At 51.7% G+C, this 19301-nt stretch overlaps 1 protein-coding gene across 3 annotated transcripts in view; it reads right to left on the bottom strand.

Moving 5' to 3' along the window:
- SGIP1 (SH3GL interacting endocytic adaptor 1) overlaps nt 1-19301 on the bottom strand; it is a 32985-nt gene that overhangs the window by 10179 nt on the left and 3505 nt on the right. Inside the window, exons 2-15 of one of the 3 annotated variants that reach the window (XM_072343850.1) lie at nt 15085-15148; nt 13959-13983; nt 12512-12589; nt 11726-11782; nt 11161-11215; nt 10310-10485; nt 8094-8118; nt 7726-7777; nt 7332-7417; nt 6715-6801; nt 6187-6261; nt 4523-4969; nt 1410-1531; nt 848-974 (exon numbers count right to left, since the gene is read on the bottom strand). In XM_072343850.1, the coding sequence (XP_072199951.1) occupies nt 848-974; nt 1410-1531; nt 4523-4969; nt 6187-6261; nt 6715-6801; nt 7332-7417; nt 7726-7777; nt 8094-8118; nt 10310-10485; nt 11161-11215; nt 11726-11782; nt 12512-12589; nt 13959-13983; nt 15085-15148 (1476 nt within the window). Of the gene's footprint in view, nt 1-847; nt 975-1409; nt 1532-4522; nt 4970-6186; nt 6262-6714; nt 6802-7331; nt 7418-7725; nt 7778-8093; nt 8119-8609; nt 8664-10309; nt 10486-11160; nt 11216-11725; nt 11783-12511; nt 12590-13958; nt 13984-15084; nt 15149-19301 lie in introns of those variants that run through there. The other 2 variants (XM_072343848.1, XM_072343849.1) reach the window with 2 other exon arrangements.

Below are 19301 nucleotides of genomic sequence, written 5' to 3'. Positions count from 1 at the left end.
AATCTTCTCTAGCATCCAACCTGCTCCTGTCGAGAAGGTCCCAGCTGCTGCCAGCCTGTGGCACAGCAGTGCCATGGGACATCCCCACTGAGTGCACCGGCACATCATCAGAACAGGACAACCAACAGGAAAAGCCACGGAAAGAAAAGGAAGCAGGATGTGATCCTGGTCAAAATGGAGCTGCAGGGATGAGGGCGCAGGCAAAGTGACAGGGAAGGTGGCACAGGGGGAGGCAGCACCCCCAGAGCACAGACCTCAGAGCTGACAGCCAGACATGGAGTATCTGCAGGGTGCCCCCATGCCACATGGGCACCTGATGGGTTGAGCAAGAAACGTGTTTCTGAGGACATTTCCTCCAGAAGCAGCACCTTGTTATGACTGAAAATGTGTGAAGCAAAAGGGTTTGAAGAGCCTTTGCCGAGACCCCATTTCCCACTCCTACTTTAAGGGGAAATGCATATTTCAGACATTCAAAGTGATCAAACAGTTGTTGCTTCCCAGATCCCAGCATCTGGCTTCCAGCCTCCCTCCCTTCCAGGGTATGAGCACCCCAGCAAAGAGCTGCTTTTGACCAACCTTACAGACCACAAGCGTGTTCCATGTTGTTTTGCACTTGGTGATAAGCTCTGCCTTCCCCAAACACTTGTTGGGGAAAGCCTCCCTGACAACATCACCTTGATGACCCTCCACACCCAGCCCCCATCCTCTTTTGCATCTGAAAACCTGTTAAGATGAATGAGTATGAACCCAACGATCGAGCTAGCAAACCAAAAGGGGCTGAGGGCTCTCTCACAGCCGTTTAGAGGAAGGAAAGGTGAAAGAAAAAGCAGTGCTGTAGGATTTTTACCAACTGTGGGAGTGGTGGCTGCACTCAGGGAATTGGTGGAAGATATGGAAGAAGTACTTTCAGCACGGGCTAAAGGTGCTATCGGAGGAGGACTGGATGAGTGAATTGGAGGGCTAAAAGGCCTGGACTGGAGAAAAACATAAAATAACACAAGGTTAAAGAAAATATGCACTGAGCATTTGTATTAAACAAACAGAAGCTGTTGCTGAAGATGTCATTGTGGTGTACCCCACCTTCTGACCGCCTGGGACCCCTGTGGGGAGGGTTGCATTTCATGTAAGCAGTATCAGGCAGGTATGGTCTCGCTGCTCCTGTCCCCACTTCCTGTGCTGTTTCACATCCCAGCAGCCCATCCTTCATTCTGGTTGCCATATCCCTTTTCATACAGGAGCAATATTCCACCCTCTCTATACCCGCTAACCCCAGGCTGACCCAACCCTTGCACCTCCAGGATGCAGCTCGCTGCTGTTCTCCCACACGTGATTTGTTTCCGTGCACAAATAGCAAAAACAAAAACAAAACCTGCGAGCAGCCCCTGCAAATACAAGCATGCTGCACCTACCAGGTCTGCGACGGAGGGCTTGCCGGGGGGCAGCTTGGGCCGGGATGGGGGTCGTGGTGGTGGGGGTGGCGGGGTGCCGCAGGCAGCCAGTGGTGTGCCGGGCCGAGCTGGGGACGAGGAGCCTGCAACAGAGACGGGGAATCAGCAGCACGTCAGCACACAGATCCTGCTCCAGGAGCTGGTGAGGAGGGGACAGGGTGTTCCCACATCAGTTCCCCCATGATGGCTGTTCCAGAGCGGCAGCTTGGCACAGCAGAGTACCACGATTGCTGCAGTGCTCTCAGAGGTCACCCCAGTACCCAGAGTCTGGCAGATTTACCCAAGCAGGAGAAAGTGATGCACTGGGAACGAAATCTCCACCTGCAACAGCTTTTGTTGTGCCAAGAGCTGCAGGGAAGGGGCACTTCTTCCCCTCCATCCTGACAGTTCGTGTCAGCAAGAAAAGAAGTTTGAGTTCTTCTTCCTCAGAGTCCCACAAAACCACCTTGTGCCTCCATTTGTCTTGGCACAGCTCTCGCTGGGCGTCTGCAGATCCCAGGGCAGTGCACAGGGCCATTGTGGGGTCAGTCCCAGCCACGGGAAGAGGGGAGGCTGGGCAGGGTTGTGGCTTTGTCCCAATGAAGCAGAACAGGGATGGGAAGGGTAGAAAAGCAACCTTATCAGCTCTGCTGGGAGCGCTGCCAGCACTCTTGGAGAGCTTCCATGAAGAAGATGGCGATGCTTTCACGGCTCGTGTGGTCACTGGCAGCTGTGGCCGTGCTGGGAAAGCTGACGTTTTCACCTCCAAACAGAAACTTTGTCACTCAAGAGGAAACCCAGCAGATCTCTTTGTTCCATGGATAGACTTCCTCCCAGGGTAAGTTAGGTGATACCAGCACTGTGCAGTGGTCGCAGACAGCTGCTGCCCAATAGAAGTGGACCTGCAGCACAGCAACGGTGCCCTGATATCGTAGCACCCAACTACCCAGCATTGGTTACCAGCACCACGGGCTGCAGGAGCACACTCTGGTTTGGAGCAGCATGTTTTGCTTGAGCGGACAGTAAGACAATGCTTCTAGCTTGGTATTTCTCCTCTTAGAAGATAAACAGCTCATTGAGATTTTTGAATGAGAGCTCATAGTAAGAAAACACCAAAGCTAAGCCTATGGAACTTGGACCAATGTAACTGAGTGCTGAGATGAGATGTAGGTTTGTTTAAAGAACGTAAACCCCAGGCACTCATCCAAGCATCTCTGAAAACTGAGCTGTTCTTATTTAGAAGCCTAATTTGGGTGCCAAAGGTTGATTTATTCCCCCCCCCCCCCTTGTCACTGTCAAAGCCAAACCAGAATTATTCAGAGGTAATCCAGCAGCACTCAATGTCACATGATGGATCCACACATGTATCTGATCCAAAAGAATTGTCCTGCCACCAGCTGGCCAAAGCTCTTCCAGGTGTCAGGTCTGAGCCAGAGATGTTCATTCTTCCCCTCGTAAGGTCCCTCTGCAGCAAAAGTCATCAGCACTGCACCATGACCCAGCAGGAATCTGCTCGTACTCTGGGCCCTTGCCTAGCCATGGTGGAACCCAGACCCCCACGGGATGCCCATGTAGGAGCACATCAGGCCCCCCAGCACCCCGAAGGTGGACCAGGTCTGATTGACAGCAACCCAGACCTCAACACTGAGGAAGAGCACAGGAGCAGGAAGGGATGCAGACCGACATCCCACCGCTACCAGATGCAGCTTTATGAAGGTTTGTACTGTTTTTATGTGCACGTTTCAACATTTGGCATATTTACAGCTCACTTTCCCACCTCGGACTGGTCAGGACTAAGAGCCAGCAGTCTGCAAAGCATGCAGAAAGGAGACAGAAAGTAACTTAGGTAAGAGACGAGGATGCTCTGAATGAGGAGTCAGGCTGCAGACAGCTCCTTTCTCACACCAAGGGGAGTTTCTCCACCTGTCCCACCATCACATCCCCCAGCCTCAGCTCAGTGAGTGCAGCTCAGCCATCACAGTGGCAGGAAATAATTAATGAAGAAACTCAATGGTCCCACTGTGACCTCCTGGAGAAGCTCCAGCTGTGAGTGGTCCCACTGGGATAGGGGCTGCAACCCCCAGAGTCCCCATCCCACCCCCACCAACCCCCAGCACCTTATGAGAGCAGCACAATGAAGTTACAGTGCTGCCAGAAAGCCAAGCCACACTCACAGGGAAAGCAAAGCTGCATGGACACCCAAGCTCCTCCAACCACACATGGAGCAGAGGGGTCCTATCACCTCCCTCACACACCATGCAGTGTGGGATTGCCATTCAAGCAATTGGGACCAATTCCAACCCATTGCTCTTGATGTAAAGCTGGTAACAGCAGTGGGACAAAGGTCGATCCTGGATTAGGTCTCCATGCAGGACGGCAGCTGGTGAGGATGTTCCAGGGGTTGGGCTCAATGATTCTTACGGGTTTCTTCCAACTCAGGATATTCTATGAGTCTGTGAGCAGCACAAGTCCTGGTGCAGGGCCTCCCTTCTGCCCTTACACAACACAAGAAGGCTGCAGCTTCTCAAACTCAGAGCCCTGGTGTAAACTGACCTCTCCGAGCTTGCTTGCCCCAGCAGACACACATTTATAATTGAGCAGGTGAAGCCAGGCAGGCAGCACACATCAGACAAAGCTATCAGGTTTTGTCCCTCTGAAACACACGTTCTGAAAGCCATTTCTCAAAACCCAGCTGTGGTTGCCTGCTCCCAAAACCAAGGCAGGGCAGACTGGGACTGCATTCACCCACTCACCTGCTGAGATCACAGCAGCCCCACAGTGCTGGTGCGTGACAAGCAGGCTAAAAAAGCTGCACGATTATTAGGCAAGGAGATGATTTGCCTGGAGTGTTTGTGCCTCTGTTCACTTTGGAGCCTAGAGATGACACAGCTGCAGATCTAGCCTCCCTCTGCCCAGAGACATTGGGTGTACACGCAAAGCAAAGGCAGGGAAGGGTTGATGGAGCACTGAGCTTTGGGAAGGCAGGCTTTGGGAAGGCTTTCAGACCCATCCGACACCAGACACAGTGGGGAGCAGGGAGGAGGACTACACGGAGGCCAAGGGCAGGGGAAGCAGCGCGGGGCAGCAGGACGTACCGCTGGGGCTTCCTGCTCCGCTGCCGGCACCCGGCCCAGGGGATGACACGACCGTACGGTAGGTGGGCGGCGGAGGGGGCGGCGGGGTGGCTCTTTGTCCCGGCCCAAACTCCTTGGGTGAGGCGACCGCCGGCTCCGCGTTCTCCTCTTTCGCATAGGGCTGCTCCAAAGCCTTCTTCTGCAGCTCGTCCAGGCGCAGCGGGGAGGGCAGGGCGCGGGGCGGCTCAGCCCCTGGGCTGCCCGTCGCCACCGGGGGGGACGCTGCCGGCTCCCGGGGCCTCGGCACCGCTGTGGTGTTTTCCGGGGATGGATCGGAAAAATTGACCCACTTGTTTTCCGCGTGAGCAGCCACAGAGTTGGGGGATTGCACGGGGCCAAAAATGCTGTCCAAGTCATTGATGGATGGCGGTTTGTCACTTTTGGCCTCCGTGGCTGGCTGGTCACCTCCTGTGGTCAAAGCAGTGGGTTTAAGCTTAGCATTAAGTGGGCTGCGGTGGCGCGGGGCTTGGCGCCAGCCGCTTTCTAGAGGGATGCTGAAAGCACGTTGCCAAGCACGTGGCTTATCGGCTGCTGGGGGACGTCATTCGCAAAACACACTCGGTTGGAATACACACACTGCACAGGAGAGCATGCAGCCGCCTGGCCCCACGGGTTGCCTCATACAAGGCACTCCTTCCCACGCACCATTTACAGCTGGCACGCAGCCTTCATCATGTCACAGCTAAACAGCGTCATTATCATCACCAGGAATTATTAGTTAGCTATTAGACTCACACAGTAAGCACAGCAAACCGAAGCTCTCTTGCACTCTTCACTCGTATATATATTTATACACACAAATATAAATATATACATTAACACATGCTGGTTTGACACTCTCACTGGCAAAGGGCATGCAGCACAGGACAGCACACGGGGTGTATGTATCTGCAGCCAGCAGCAGATGAAGCTCTGGTGGCTCTCTGCTCGCTCTCTGAGCTGCCACCACCACCACACATGACTGACCATACCTGGCTGCACAGCTCCATCACACACCCCAGCACAGCACAGTGCCCACGCTCCTGTCCCAGCACAGTTTGCTGCTCTGCTCGCTGTTTGCAGCTCAGGGACATGGAGCAAAGCTGCATTTTGCATGAGTGCTGTGCAGGAGGATGCCTGACCTCACACAGCACAGCTTGGAGGACCAGGAGCTGCAACCCCTTTCTACAAGCAGCACTATCCTCTGAATGCTTACAAAGCACTGGATTCACCCCAGCAGCATGCCAGTGCCTCACTCAGCTTTCCTTCACTCATGGTGCAACACACTCCCTGCTCACAGCCTGGGAGGGCACGGCAGGCAGGAGCAGCCCAAGTTGCCAGTGCAGAGCAGCATTTAAGGCTGGCTTTATATTTCTCTCCTCAAAGTGACCGACACCAACAGCATGGGGAGCAGAGAGCAGCAACTGAGCCAGAGCAACGCCAGCTCAGGACCAGCAACGTCTTTGCAGCATTGCCCTGAATGCAATGTCTGCTGAAACAACACGGACGCAACACATGACACACAGGGGACAAATCCACATCTGAAATGCAGCAGCTGTATGGGATGACCCAGGGAGAGACAACCCCACAGGTCCGGATCCGGCCGCACAACATCACGTGCTAGGAGCTGAGTGCCTGGCCTTTACCTGGTGCCACCGTCAGGGGTGATGCAGTGCGGGGCGGCGTGGCCGGGACGTTCTTGGGCGGCAGTGGTGGTGGAGCTGCGAGGGAAAGAGAGGAGAGCATGAAATCATTTGGGTTGGAAAAGCCCTTTGAGCTCCCCATGCCCACCCACAGCCCACCTCCCTCAGTGCCACATCCTCACAGCTCTGGACAGCCCCAGGGATGAGGATGCCCACCACCCTCTGGGCAGCTGTGCAGTGCTGCACACTCTTTAGAAGAGATTTCTCCCAGTATCCAACATGACCCCCCCTCCCCCCCAACAGCCCCTTCACCCTTGGCTCAGTGTGCTATGAGGAAACCAATTCTATGCCCAGCTGAAGGCAAAGCACTCAAGGAAGGTGGCAGAAAATCTCTGTGAATGGTTTGCACTGCTTTCCTGTTGCCTCCTCTACACAGCACTGGGCTGCTCTCCCAGCACTATCTAGAGCCAGCAGCATCAGCAGAAGGTTTGGGATCACGTATGTAGACGTGTTTGTCTTCTGTCAACTTACTTCCGATTGGAAAAGGTCTCTGCAGCTTTGGGGACTCAGTGCTGTTGGGCTGGAAGGAACCCCAGATCTCAGGCTGGTCCAGAGGAGCTGGGAAAAGAGAGCAAATCAATAGACATGCAATGGAGATGATAAAGCCTTTTTCCTACAAATACCAGAAGGAGCAGTTAAGGTACATTCATCTGAAGCTCATAAGGAGAGGAAACCAAGCCCTGACAGCAACCCCCCACTAATTAAAGGCATTTATTTTCCCTGTAATGTTAGATAACTACAGGGCCGCCTGCTTTTTAAATAGGACGTGCAATTAGTTTGACACTCACGATGCTTGGCAAACAAAACAATGCCAATTTGTGTCTTTGGAGGCTTATTGCATTAAGTGAAACACTGAATTAATTACTGACATCCTCTGGAATTTTAGGATACGCAGAAAATAACCCAGGTATCAAACAAAGTGCATTTACACAGATGGGGAACAAAAACCCAACTCTGCTATAACTCATTGAAGCATCGCACACCGTTTCTCCTAGGCTATGTGTGCAGAGCCACACACAGGGACAGCTTTGCTCCAAGGTTTAAGCCGAGCTTTTCATTGCATTGGGGCTTGCACCCATCCCTCATACCATCCAGCTTCTGCTCCTCGAATGCTGACTCCAGTGGGGGCCCAAAGAGCGGTGCCAGCGCGGCCGGGTCCTCTGGGGGCTTCCTGCTGCAGGACAGAGGCACACAGCATTCACAGTGTGCAGCGAGAAGCTGTTCTTGAGCACAAACGTGTATTTGCTGGTGCAGGGAGCAGTGAAGTTTAGATTTATGGTGTGCATGAGATTGTGTGCTAAGGTGCTTCGAGTCACATCTGGATGATATAGCCATAGTGGAGAGCCCTACTGATGGACTCTATGGAGCCATGGGGCATTTATGCTGGGTGATGCCCAAGCAAGCTTTTGCAGATGTGTGCTGTGTGTGTGTGTGTGTGTGTGTGTATGTGTGTGTGTGTACACACATATCCCCTGTACTGACCTGCTGGGGTCCGGCGTGGGTGTGGAGCGTCGAGGCCGTGCAATCTCCTCACCTGTGCAAGGTCAGACAGAGCAGGGTTAGAGCTGTGCCCCCACCCCACATCTCCCCCCACATCCCATGCCAAGCCCACTAGTGAGGTGCAGGTAGAGAAAGGTCTGGGCTTAATTCAGCTACTGGTTCTGTAGTAAATGATTGTGCTTCTGCTACATGGCACCCCAGGGATGTCCATATGGCCTTCCTTAAGGGGACATTTGGGTGCCATCATTTCTGCCACAGCAAACCTACCCTCCCCCCCTTCCCTTTATTAAATAAATTGTAAAGGCCGCCACCACCAAGCTGTCTGCACTAATTACTTAGGACATACTTACTGGATAAATTCCTCTTAATCATCCCCTGGAATTACAAACACAGGAGGTCAGCGGGGTGTGCAGGGACACAGGCACATCGCAATCAGAACCCACAGCAGCAGCACAGCACACAGGGCAGAAACTGGCTGAGAGATGCCCACCCACACGTACGCACTAGGAAATCAGGTTTGCTCCCAGCACACAGGGAGCAGACAGAGCCTAGCAAGAGGATTTTGCATCCCATAAACCCATTTTCTGGCAGCCCCGGGTTCACAGTTGCCCTGGCACACAGCTGACAGCTGTCACTCCAACCCAGTGGGTGCCAATGGGAGGCATCCTCACCTTTGATGGATTGGGGACCAATCTAAGCCAAATAATGCATGGTCAGTGACCTAAAGCCCCACTCTTGCCACACCAACATGCAGCACCTGCATGCAGTACAAGCTCCCCATGCCCCCCTCCTGAGCACTGCAATATCACCACTTGCACAAACTCATGGCCAAAGGCAGCAAGGAAGGCAGCAAGGAAGGAGCTTACCGGGCTGCGCCGCTGTGGTCAGCGAGAAGGGAGAGAGAACAGACACCTGGTCAGAGAGGGATGCGTCAGCACCAATGTGGCACCATGCCTGGGTTAGCACCCCAGGGACAGGGAGCATCCCTGCTTGACAACTCAAGGTTGGGACCCTTGGGATGCTCCTCCCCCAGCTTTACAAGCAGCCCCATGCTGATGCTTGGCCATCTCTTTCTCTGCCTACAAGGAGGGCAGTGCCCATGCAGAGCTGTTCTCAGGGTGTTTTTGGGGTTCCTCTGTGCTGCAGTGCTGGTGGGCACAGACACCCAGAATCCAGGCACACAGCATGCCCCACACCTGCCCTCCTGATGCACTCTGGTATTTTGGCAACTGAACACCTTAGATCCTGATGCCCTGGGTCAGCTCCTGCAATGGAGCACAAGCAGAGGGGGAGCCTGGTACCCCCAAACAGAGAGCATTTTCCCAATTTGGGCTCAGAATGGCCTCACACCAAGTCCTTATGAGGGCAACACCACTGCTGCACACACCAGCACTGTGGCCACAAACCACAGATGCACTTTCCTGCCTTCCACTACATCCTGGTGCACAAGGACGTGCGTAGAACTTGCTCAGGGAAAGCTGTGCCCTTACACATCTCATCCAGCACCAGTCCCAGTCTTCCCACAGAGCACGTGGAATGCCCCATGTTGACTACACACATCTCAAGGAAGCACAACCAGCTCCTATCCACAGAATCACAGAACTGTTTGAGATGGAGGAGACCTTTGAAGGCCATCTGGTCCCACACCCCACAGTGAACAGGGACACCCTCAGCTCCATAGGCACTCAAAGCCCCATCCCTGACCTTGGGTATCTGGAGGAATGGGGCACCACCGCCTCCAAGTTAAACCCAAGGGTGAAAGACAGCAATGAAATCACTCCTTCCAGAGCTGTCTGATTTGTTATTTGCCTTTACATTCTAGTTCCAGAGACATGCAGAACAGGTGTCAGGAAAGCAGAGCACACGAGTCAAGGCTGTATTAAAAGTATGTAAGCAAAAAAAAAAGGATTTCTTACCGGACTTTTCCTCTAAAAGTATGCAGAAAAAAAACACAACAAAATAAAAAGAGAAAATCAGATATCTTCTGTAAGGGGCTGACACAGAACCGAAAGGATTGCATCTGTGAACAGAAGGCATCAGCTTCTCCCAGTGCCGTTCTGTGAGCTTAGTGACATTGCATTGATTTGGGAAGGAGAAATAAAATGAGGATTTTATTTCACCTTGGTTTCTATTTGAGTCTGATTCACACTTCAGATGAGGGCTGAGGATAAACCCTGAACAGCTTCAGCTGCAGAGACTCCATAGCCCACTCTGAAGCCTATCAAAAAAGCAAAACTCGCAGATCTGTTCCCAGCAGAACAGATTGGGATGCGATGACGATCTCAACAAGCCTTAGGAAAACCAGTGGGTAGCAGCATTCATACCAGGGAGCAGACATGGCTGCTCCTTTCAGACAACCCTGGGTGGGAAGCATCCTACAGCAGCACTATGGAGAGCCCCACAGACATTCCCCAGCTCAAATGTTGCTATCAGTCTCCATCACCACTCTCTATGGATCCAGGTGACAATGACCCAGAGTCAAGGTTCCTCACTCACACCCAAGGGAAGGGGCTCCCTGGGCCAAAGCAAGCAAATAGGAGAAGAGCTGAGGACATGGACAACTCACCACAGGGGATGGAGAAAGTGCAATGTTGCCTACGGATGCCTTCAGCTCATCCACCGTCGCCGCGCTCTTCAGGATGTCCTTAGCCTGCAGCGGTTTGATCTTGATGTTGTACTTCTTGTGGGCTTCTTCCTCCTCCTCAGACTCACTGGAGGAGTAGAAGTGCTTCCCTTTGGTGGGTGCAGTGCAGCTAAGGAAGCTTGCTTGGGGATCAGGAGCGCCCACCAGCTCAGCAATGGGTCAAAACCTCACATCTCACTGCAAAACGGGAACTGAGCATTTCTAAAGCACTCATCCCTGACCTCAACAGCAGGAGCAGCTGCAGGGACAAGCCCTCCTGCACTACCCATGGAGGTGGGTAAGAAGACTGCTCTGCTGCAGCCTAGCAAGGTCTGCATTGGTGCACGTCCATCCTTCCTCAGCTCTGATGGGGACAAAGCCCTCCATCAGCAGAAGGTGGAATCCTGTTTGTTCACTCAGCTTCCTACAGCTGTGAACAAGGATGCTATTAGCCCCAAGCTTGGCACACATGCAGAATGCACAGGCTGCATCCTAGTTTCCTCACCCCTTACAGGACACATTATGAATCTGTAGATCATAACAAAGTAGAGGGCATGAGATTGCCCAGGAGAGCCTGCTCAAGTCATAGCATGGATCAAAGACTCTTAAACATGCCCCCTGCTCCACTGCTACAGATAACACTCTCTGGGAGCTGGTTTGGGCTGCAGAGTAAGAGCTCCAAGGAGAATAAAAGGGGAAAATAAGAAAAACCCATGAAGTCAGTGGCCTTTCTGTGAACCCCAGTTCATCTTACAGATGGTTAGCCAAGAGGTCAAGTCCACAACAAAGGATATAGCCTGGCTCCTCAGGCCGGATGCTGTAACCCTCCTCATCAAGCTCTGGGGAGTTCTGCATGGGGCACAAAACAGGAAGGATCAACGCTGCTGCTGGGATTTTGTTGCTGTTGTTGTTACAATAGTTTTTTTTCCCCCCACACCCAATTGCAAGCCACATTTGTCTTCGGTTGGACCCAATGCCCTTGAAGCACAGATTAGTGCTCTCCTCACCTACAGAGTGAAGAGTGGTCCTTATAAGCTTGCCTTCTGGATCAGTTCTCCAATCATTGAGATTCCACATGGAATCATTAAGTTTGGAAAAGTACTCTGCAGTCATCCAGTCCACCCATCAGCACATCCCCCCATGCCCACTAAACCATGTCCCTAAGTAACCTTTCCTTTAAAAGAGAATACACATCAGAGAAGGATTAAGTTTCCTTGCACATCTGTAATAACGTCTCTGAAGTCACTATTTCTGCTGAGTATGCTTCTGCTTTGGAGCAGAGAGACAAGAGTGGGGCTGAGGGACGCGGTTCACAAAGGAGCACTGCCCATGGAAGGGGCAGAGCCCTCAGACACTTACGTATCTGTCCCAGTCGATCTCTGCATAAAATCCATTGGGGGCCCCATTCGTTTTCTTCTGTAACACATGGGAAAACAAGATTTCAACACTTAAAATGAAGGGGGAAAAAAGCGAACACGAATATATGCATGTGCATCTATGTGGTGAGACTCTACCACAACACAAGCCAAGCAAAGGGTCTTGGGGCTATCTTTAAACCAGCCCTTGGGTTTAAGCTCCCTTAAAGATGGCATTAAAGTTGGGGTTGTTATTCTCCATCACAAGCAGCCAGGCCACAGCCATTCAGGCTGCAAGCCGTGCTCCAGGCATCCATTGCTCACCAGAGCCACATCTGCATCGTGCCCATATTCCCTTAGTGGCCACAGAGCCTTGGAGTCAAGCATCTAAATGATGACCAAACCCTGCTATAAAGTTTTTTCTATAGTGGGCCTTGCCCAGAGCTAGTGAGGCTCAGGGAATCCCATCCTACGATCAGCACCCAACAGCATGTGCCAAGTCCTGTGTATCTGATGGAGAGCAAAGCAAGAATAGTCAAGTACAACACTGTCCTTCACTTCTAAGCTTGGGGTCATCATCAGATTGCTGTCATACAGAGGTGACTGCCACCAGCAATGCACTTTTCTTCCCAACAGCAATGGCACCAGCATGATCCAACAATTCTGTGGCCCAGGTATTGGCCTGACTCAACCTAACCCACATTTTCCTGCAGTCTAGATCTCTAAACAAGAACTACAGCCTACTCTCAGTAACTCATCTGTAGCTGTAACCAAGCACCATGTTCCTTACCGAGTTATTTTTTCCTTGCTCCTGTGTGCCCTCAGGTTTGCTATGGCAAGGTGGCTCATTGAGATGAGGGCTGAGAGGCTGGAATGGATTGGGGTTGGGCAGAAAGAGGGTTAATGCATCGGGCAGTTGGTTGGTTTTAAACAGAAGAACAAATGAAAGGAATCGGCAAACACTGTGGAGTCTCTATAGGGAGGGAAGGAGCCCCCCAGGAGGGCTATATTCAGCAGTCAGGTTGGCCCCAGCACTATCATCCTCACCATAATGTGGCTTTCTGCAAGAACGTGCTATAGGATGGAAACTGAAATCTCTCCATCCTCCACTGCCAGTTTCAAAATGCTCAGAGCTCTCATTAGGTATTAAAAAAAGAAATGGCTTTCCCGCTTCCTCCAGCTTACTGGAGCACTGCAAACCCTGCCTGTCCTACAAGGAAGCAAGCTGTCTGGAAAACCCACATCTCCAAGGGTTGGAGGTGACGTTTGGGTTTCCAGCTCAGAGATCCTGCCCCATCTGCACACAGTGCTACCATCAGCCATGCCCGAGGAGCTGTCAGCTGGGCTTTCACTCTCCAAAATTAGATTTGGCATTGCTCAACGCAGCAGTTTTATTCACTACAGAGTTTTGTGACATGCGGAAATCTATGTCATTGGATTTTCTGGGGTTTATTTGCTTTAACTGCTGAGCAGAGCCTTGATTAATGCACTACCTGAGCTGCAGACTTCTTAATCGCTAATTAACAGCCAGGAATGAATGGCAGAGGAATGCAGGTGAGCCCCAAGCCAAGGATCTTGGGCCAGATGTAGGAAACAAGACATGTCTCTGAAGGAGCAATGTGGCACCCCAGTGTCTGTATGATGCCACACTGCACAGTGGTGCCATGTGTCCCTGGCACTGGGCTGGGCACGCAGTGCTGCTGTCCTGCTGAATGTCTCCCTAGGGCTTATTTTAAGCCTTTAATGCCTGAATCCACACAGTCCCAGTCTGGGCTCAACATACTTGACAGTAAATTGGAAATCAAGCAGCTAAAGTGCTCCTTCCACAGCCTGGTTCTAGCGGGGCCATTTCTATCCCTAACCAAGAACAACAGCAGCATCTCGAGAACAGCTATCATTTTCATCTCATTTTAATACAGAAGTGAAACTGATATAAGAGACAGGTGTGTGGTGATTTGCCCTTAGCCCCACCCACAGAAAAGCTGCCCTGAGCCGATTGCGCTCAGCAGGAGCTGAGATCTCCAGGCACCTGAGCCACCCTGCAGGGTGCACAGCACCTGCTGGCTATTTTCACTGCATCCATTTTGTACAGAGTCCTGAACTATTATTATTATTTAAGCACCTTCATCTGGACTTGGAGACTTATTTTCTATGTTAAGAAGGAAGTGGTTCACAAAATAAGCACCCATGAAGGCCAACAAAGCTGCTAACGTGGAGCAGCGCTGAGCAGTACTTACGATGCCATCCCTGTCCGGTGACCCCCTGCAAGGAACAGAAAAGATACCTGGGTTAGCTCCAGCACAGCCCCACTTGAGGAAATGCAGAAGTGGTGCTTTGAATGCTCACACAGCAATTGGAGCTGTCACTACAGCATTGCCAGCAAAGCCAAATTGTTGGTGAGCTCCCCAGGAACTCTGCACAGCTGCGCTCTCCTGTTATAGGACAGCACATACAGCAGTACATCAAGTGCTCCTGTGCTGCAGAAGTTGGTAGGAGTAAGTATGTGAGCAATTCAGACACCATGCAGCAAGTGTCATCGCTTCAGCTTTGGGTGGGTGTTTTAAACAGGTGGAGCTGAAAGCTCCCCATCATCCCCACCTCTGGGGGCTTTGGCCCTGGGGCACAGCAAGTAGCTTCACAAGGCAGCACAGGACTGAGTGGCAGCCCAGGACATGGGGCTGCTAAGCAAAGATGTGTTTGTTGGATCCAGGCTGACCCCTCATTTATGTGTTACCAGAGATTTTCCACAAATCGCCATCTGACTCATGGCACCACAGAAAATCCAAAGGGAGCTGCTGCTGGGCTGGGTTAACTTGATGGACATTAACACCGTTCTATCAAACATCACCATGACACTCACGTGTGCTCCTCTCTCATCTCAGGGGTCGTTTCCCACTTCCTTCACTACAGCCATCCCCCTCTGCTGACTGTGGCCCATCCCCCTCTCCAGATGTGGCCCAGGGACCCAAAGTCCCTCCAGCATCAAAGCTGAGCTCCGCGCCACCACTGCCCACCATGGGCCCTCCTGTTTCAATGGGATTTGCATCTGAAGAGATTCCAGCAGGTGTGCACATCAGTATGTGGGCAGAGATTAATCTGCTGCAACTCCCAGAGGAGAGCTGGGCTTCTGATCGCCGCTCACCGTCGCTATGCACAGCAAACATACCCATGTCCCCACAGCACTACAGAGCACGCATGGCTGCAGGTCTCTGTGCATGGGGAGGAAATGCTCTGATGCAGCCATTGCTATGAGCCATGACTTGAGGATGGCAGATGTCCCCAACACACCCAGCTCCTTCCTGCCCTGGCGCAGCTGTCCTGCCATCATTACTTATTAATGCATTTTGGATATCATTGACTTACGTGGAATCAGTGTCCTTTTCTTTCTTGCGTATACCAAAGGCCTTCCTTGTACGTTTTTTCAGTCCTGTAGATGGGGCACAAGAATGCAACATGCATGTTACGCTCCAAACCAAACCACCAGGAAGTTGTTTCCCCATTTGCCAGCTCTAAGTCATGAACAAGGTGAAAAGAAACCCCCCAGCAGGGCACTGCAGGCAGCGTGTGCCTGCTTACACCTTGCTTTTATTAAGTGAATGCCCATTAACTTACTCAACTACGTATTTCACAGTACTCCTGACCTTACTGTCTTGCGATACACTCCCTTTTCACAATGCAGGCAGTGGGAAAACCCTTATCTGGGGTAAATAAATGGTAAAACTAAAACCTACTTAACCATCAGGCTGGTGCAGTGGTTCAGCTTGTAGTTATGGCAATGCCGACTCACTGGGACAAGGGGACACAGCCTTCAATGGCCACAGCATCAGGTACCAGCAGAACATCAGTTCTAACAGCAGCTCTGGGACATCCCTCACATTTTGGAGGGGGAAAAGCTGTCCCTGGGAGCATTCTAACACCTTGCAGTGAGCGCACCCAGGGAGGGCTTTTAGCATTTGAACTGCTTGGAGCTACCATGAAGCTGGGCTGCTGCTCTCCTCTGCTCTGCCTCCAGGCTTGTGCATGCCCTCCAACTGAAGTTATTTTCTGCTTTCCCAGGAGCATCTCACTCCTCCAGATGGAGGCAACAAGCACCCCCAGTGCTGGCTTTCTGCAGTACATCACAGCCCATCGGACTTGAATTATAACAACACGAGGAAAACCTCAAGGCTCCTGTTCCCCTACAGCCAGATGTTTGGTTGGCCAATATCAGGGTCAAGCCTGGGCAGAAAAGGAAAGGCTCTGGCAGCTTTCCTTGGTTCTGCTGATGGAGCCTCGGGCTCAGTGCTAGGAGGTCTGGAAGCAATGCAGCAGCCCAACCCCAGGCACTAACCCCACACCTTTGAACAATAGCCCCTGTTTGGCTTTGTCTCATCTCTGAGCTTTCCCACCAAGCAAGTTATTAATAACACCAGGAGTTTTCCACCCATCTCAGCCCTTAGAACAACACCGGCCTCCAAACCCAAAGTAGAACAGGGAGGGAGGTGAATGACCAAACTGAGACATTGTTTGGCCTTATCTGAAGAAGAGCCCAATTTGGCTAAATTTTGTAGTGAAGCCTTCTGCTCAGTTATATAACAGACCCACCATCTGCTGGAAATGTAACTACAGTTAGGGGAAGAAAAGAGATGTTTAGGGAAGGGTGAGAGCTTCCACAGCACCACCAGCCATAGCAGAACCAGTGCATCATGCTGGGGATCTCCTCCCAAACTTGCAGCTCCCTGCAGCAGGGCATTAGTCACCTTCCATTTACTACCATCATCCCCCCCGACCTCCTTGTATACCTATGAATCAGCATCCAAGAAGCACAACTCTGTACTTAATGCTCTGAAGCTTTCCAACCTTAATCTTAAGAACTGTGCAAACATCTTCTAGACCAAAGACTTCACAGCTCTAGGAGAAGAGTCCCATTCTCCCAATGCCAGCAGCCTCCTGCCAATGGATGGGACAACAGGTATTCTCCCGGTCCCCCAACAGGGAGGGGTGCTGGGAGGAAGAGCTTCAGAACAGCAATATCCGTTTCAACATAGATAACATCCATGGGAATACTGTTGCCCCAAATGCTCTTCTGTTGATGACAAAAGCATTAAAATAAAGCTATGTAACGTTTTGATTCATTAGAGCTGCTCAGTCTGTGCACTGGGATAAATACATCCATGGAGCCTCAGGATCCCAAGCACCTGCAAGGAGGGGAGAGAAGGAGAAATTCCACCATTTCAGGGATGAACAGCATCAGCTCTGAACAGCACGAAACAGGAGATGGTCAGTTTGCTTTGCAGTTGTTTCACTGCTGGGTTTTTTGGGGGCTGTTTATTTCCTTTGGAGCCGGTTGTGGGCAATGCCCATTCCATTCTCATGCACACCTGCTTCTGCTGAATTACTTCCCTAGGTCCAAACACAGGGAAATCTGCAGCTGTTTCCAAGCCAAGTGTCTGTATTTACTTTGCTCCAGAAAGAATAGCCCTCAATTTGCTCAGCAAATCCAAAGCAAAGGGAAGACAAATTGCCTCTGGACTAACACATGCCTGACCCAGGCTCCAAGCAAGAAGGTCTGACAGACCCAAAGCTGTTTGGGGACCATCAATTTCTTGCAGGGCGAGAACAAGACTCCGTACTCCCCTCACACAAACAAGGCCCATCAGAAAAAAGTTTCATTTTCCAAAGATCACTTGGAAAACCTTTCTGTGGGCTGCAGGATGCACCCATGGGCAGAATAACCATCATTTGTTGTACATGGTGCAATGACATCTAAATGGGCACCCAAACAAGGCTGGAACCTGAAGCAGCTCTTGACTCCTTGTAAAGAAGCAATGAGCACAGAATAGTGGGGGACCAAAAGGTGCTCAGGGGCCAGTGGGAGTGGTGGGGATCAGAAGTCTTTTCCAACCAGACTGATTCTGTGGTCCTATGAGAAGTGCACCAGCTGAGCCCTTCTCAGTTGTATTTACAAATGTCACCATCTCCCAGGAAACCTCACCAGTGAAGGGACTATTGCATAACCTCAATGAGCATTTCAACAGGTATAAGTTCAAAGTATCTCAAGTGGGCAATACCAAAGCCCAATAAGAAGGAGCCCTGACCATTCCCCCCTGGCCCATCCTCCATCCATCCCATGGCAGTGCCATTATGGGATTTCCCTACCTGGAAAACTGAGGAGTGTGAAGAAGCATCTCAGTTCTGCTCCCAGAAATAGTAAACAAATCCCCCCCCAGCCTTTCAGCCCACAGGAAGAGCTGCATGCACATCCTTTTATGAGCACCACAGGTCACAGAGAGAATCTTCCAGCTGTTCAGGAGGGGGTCTGGTGCATGCCTTGGTACCACCTTACCACAGCTGTGTTTGTTTCTTGTATCTCCTGATACAAGAGCTTCTGGTTAAGTCAGAAAAACACCCAGGCTGGCATTGTACTGACATGCTCGTTCGTAAGCTTACAGCATCAGCAACATGGGCAGGATACAGGGTAGGACCCACCCGAGGGGCTGCGTGGCAGCAGGGGGCTGGGATGCACTCTGAGGGACGTGCAGAGTGACAAATGCCCACTGACACTGCACACACACTTGAAAGCCTGGCACCTATTCATAATTCATCAGCTCTAATACCAGGGTGCATCTCTAACGATGTCACTGACAGCTTCTGTAGAAGTGGCCCTGCAGAACAGTGCAGCAGCATGGCAGGAGGTACCTTCCCCCCCCCCAGCACCGTACCCTGTGCTGGAAGCCCCACCTCCACCAACCCCCCACGGCCATTCCAGCACACCCCGTGTCCTGAGCTGGCTGCTCAGCTCCCCCAGCTGCAGAGGGTGGGAGGTTCTTTTCCCCACCCTCACTCCACAGCTCGCAAGAAAAGCCACAACAAAACATACACCAAAAAAAAGAAAAAGGGAGAGAAGAAAACACAGGGGGGAGAATTTGCTCCAAACAAACAGATACAAACCCATTAAAATCCCCCACCTCCACAGGGATGGGTCTGGCTGCGGTCATCCCCAGCATCTTTGCTGCACAGACCACACAGCACTGCTGCAGAGGTGCCTGGGAGTGGGGAACATGAAAGCACAGCTGGCACTCGGCATTGGGTAAGATTTAGAGTCATAATTGAAGCCCTCAAAAGGGTGTGCCAAGGTCAGGATGCTGGGATGGTGAGGAGCAGATCCCTGATATGGCTGCATGGGGTGATTTCCCCAGTGCTGGTATCTTGCTGCTTTCCAACCCATATCTGACATCAGTCTGCATTTGCATTGGTAGGAGGGAGCATCACCCCCACTGCTGGAAGGCCTGCAAGGACAAACCCAGCACTGGCCACCCCCATGCCCTGCACTGCGAATGGAGGGCTGAGCTGCTCCTTTCATATCTCCTTCTGCAAACCTAGCATCCATGAAACCAAAAAGACCCAAATCCAGCCCAAGTGTTGACAGATGTGCCACTCCATGGGGCTGAAAGCACAGCCAACAGGAGCCGCAGCCATTCCACCAGCCTTCCTCTGCCAACCAAGAAGCACACCTCCAAAAACCCCCAGGAACACCAGCTTGTAATTGAGCTTCAATTAAAAATGAATAGCTGTGGCCATTCAGGAGCAGCGGGCCAGAC

Source organism: Excalfactoria chinensis, chromosome 8, assembly GCF_039878825.1.
Source record: "Excalfactoria chinensis isolate bCotChi1 chromosome 8, bCotChi1.hap2, whole genome shotgun sequence".
Taxonomy (NCBI): domain Eukaryota; kingdom Metazoa; phylum Chordata; class Aves; order Galliformes; family Phasianidae; genus Excalfactoria; species Excalfactoria chinensis.
Note: the sequence above shows the minus strand (reverse complement) of the source record. Positions and strands in the feature narration are given on the sequence as shown.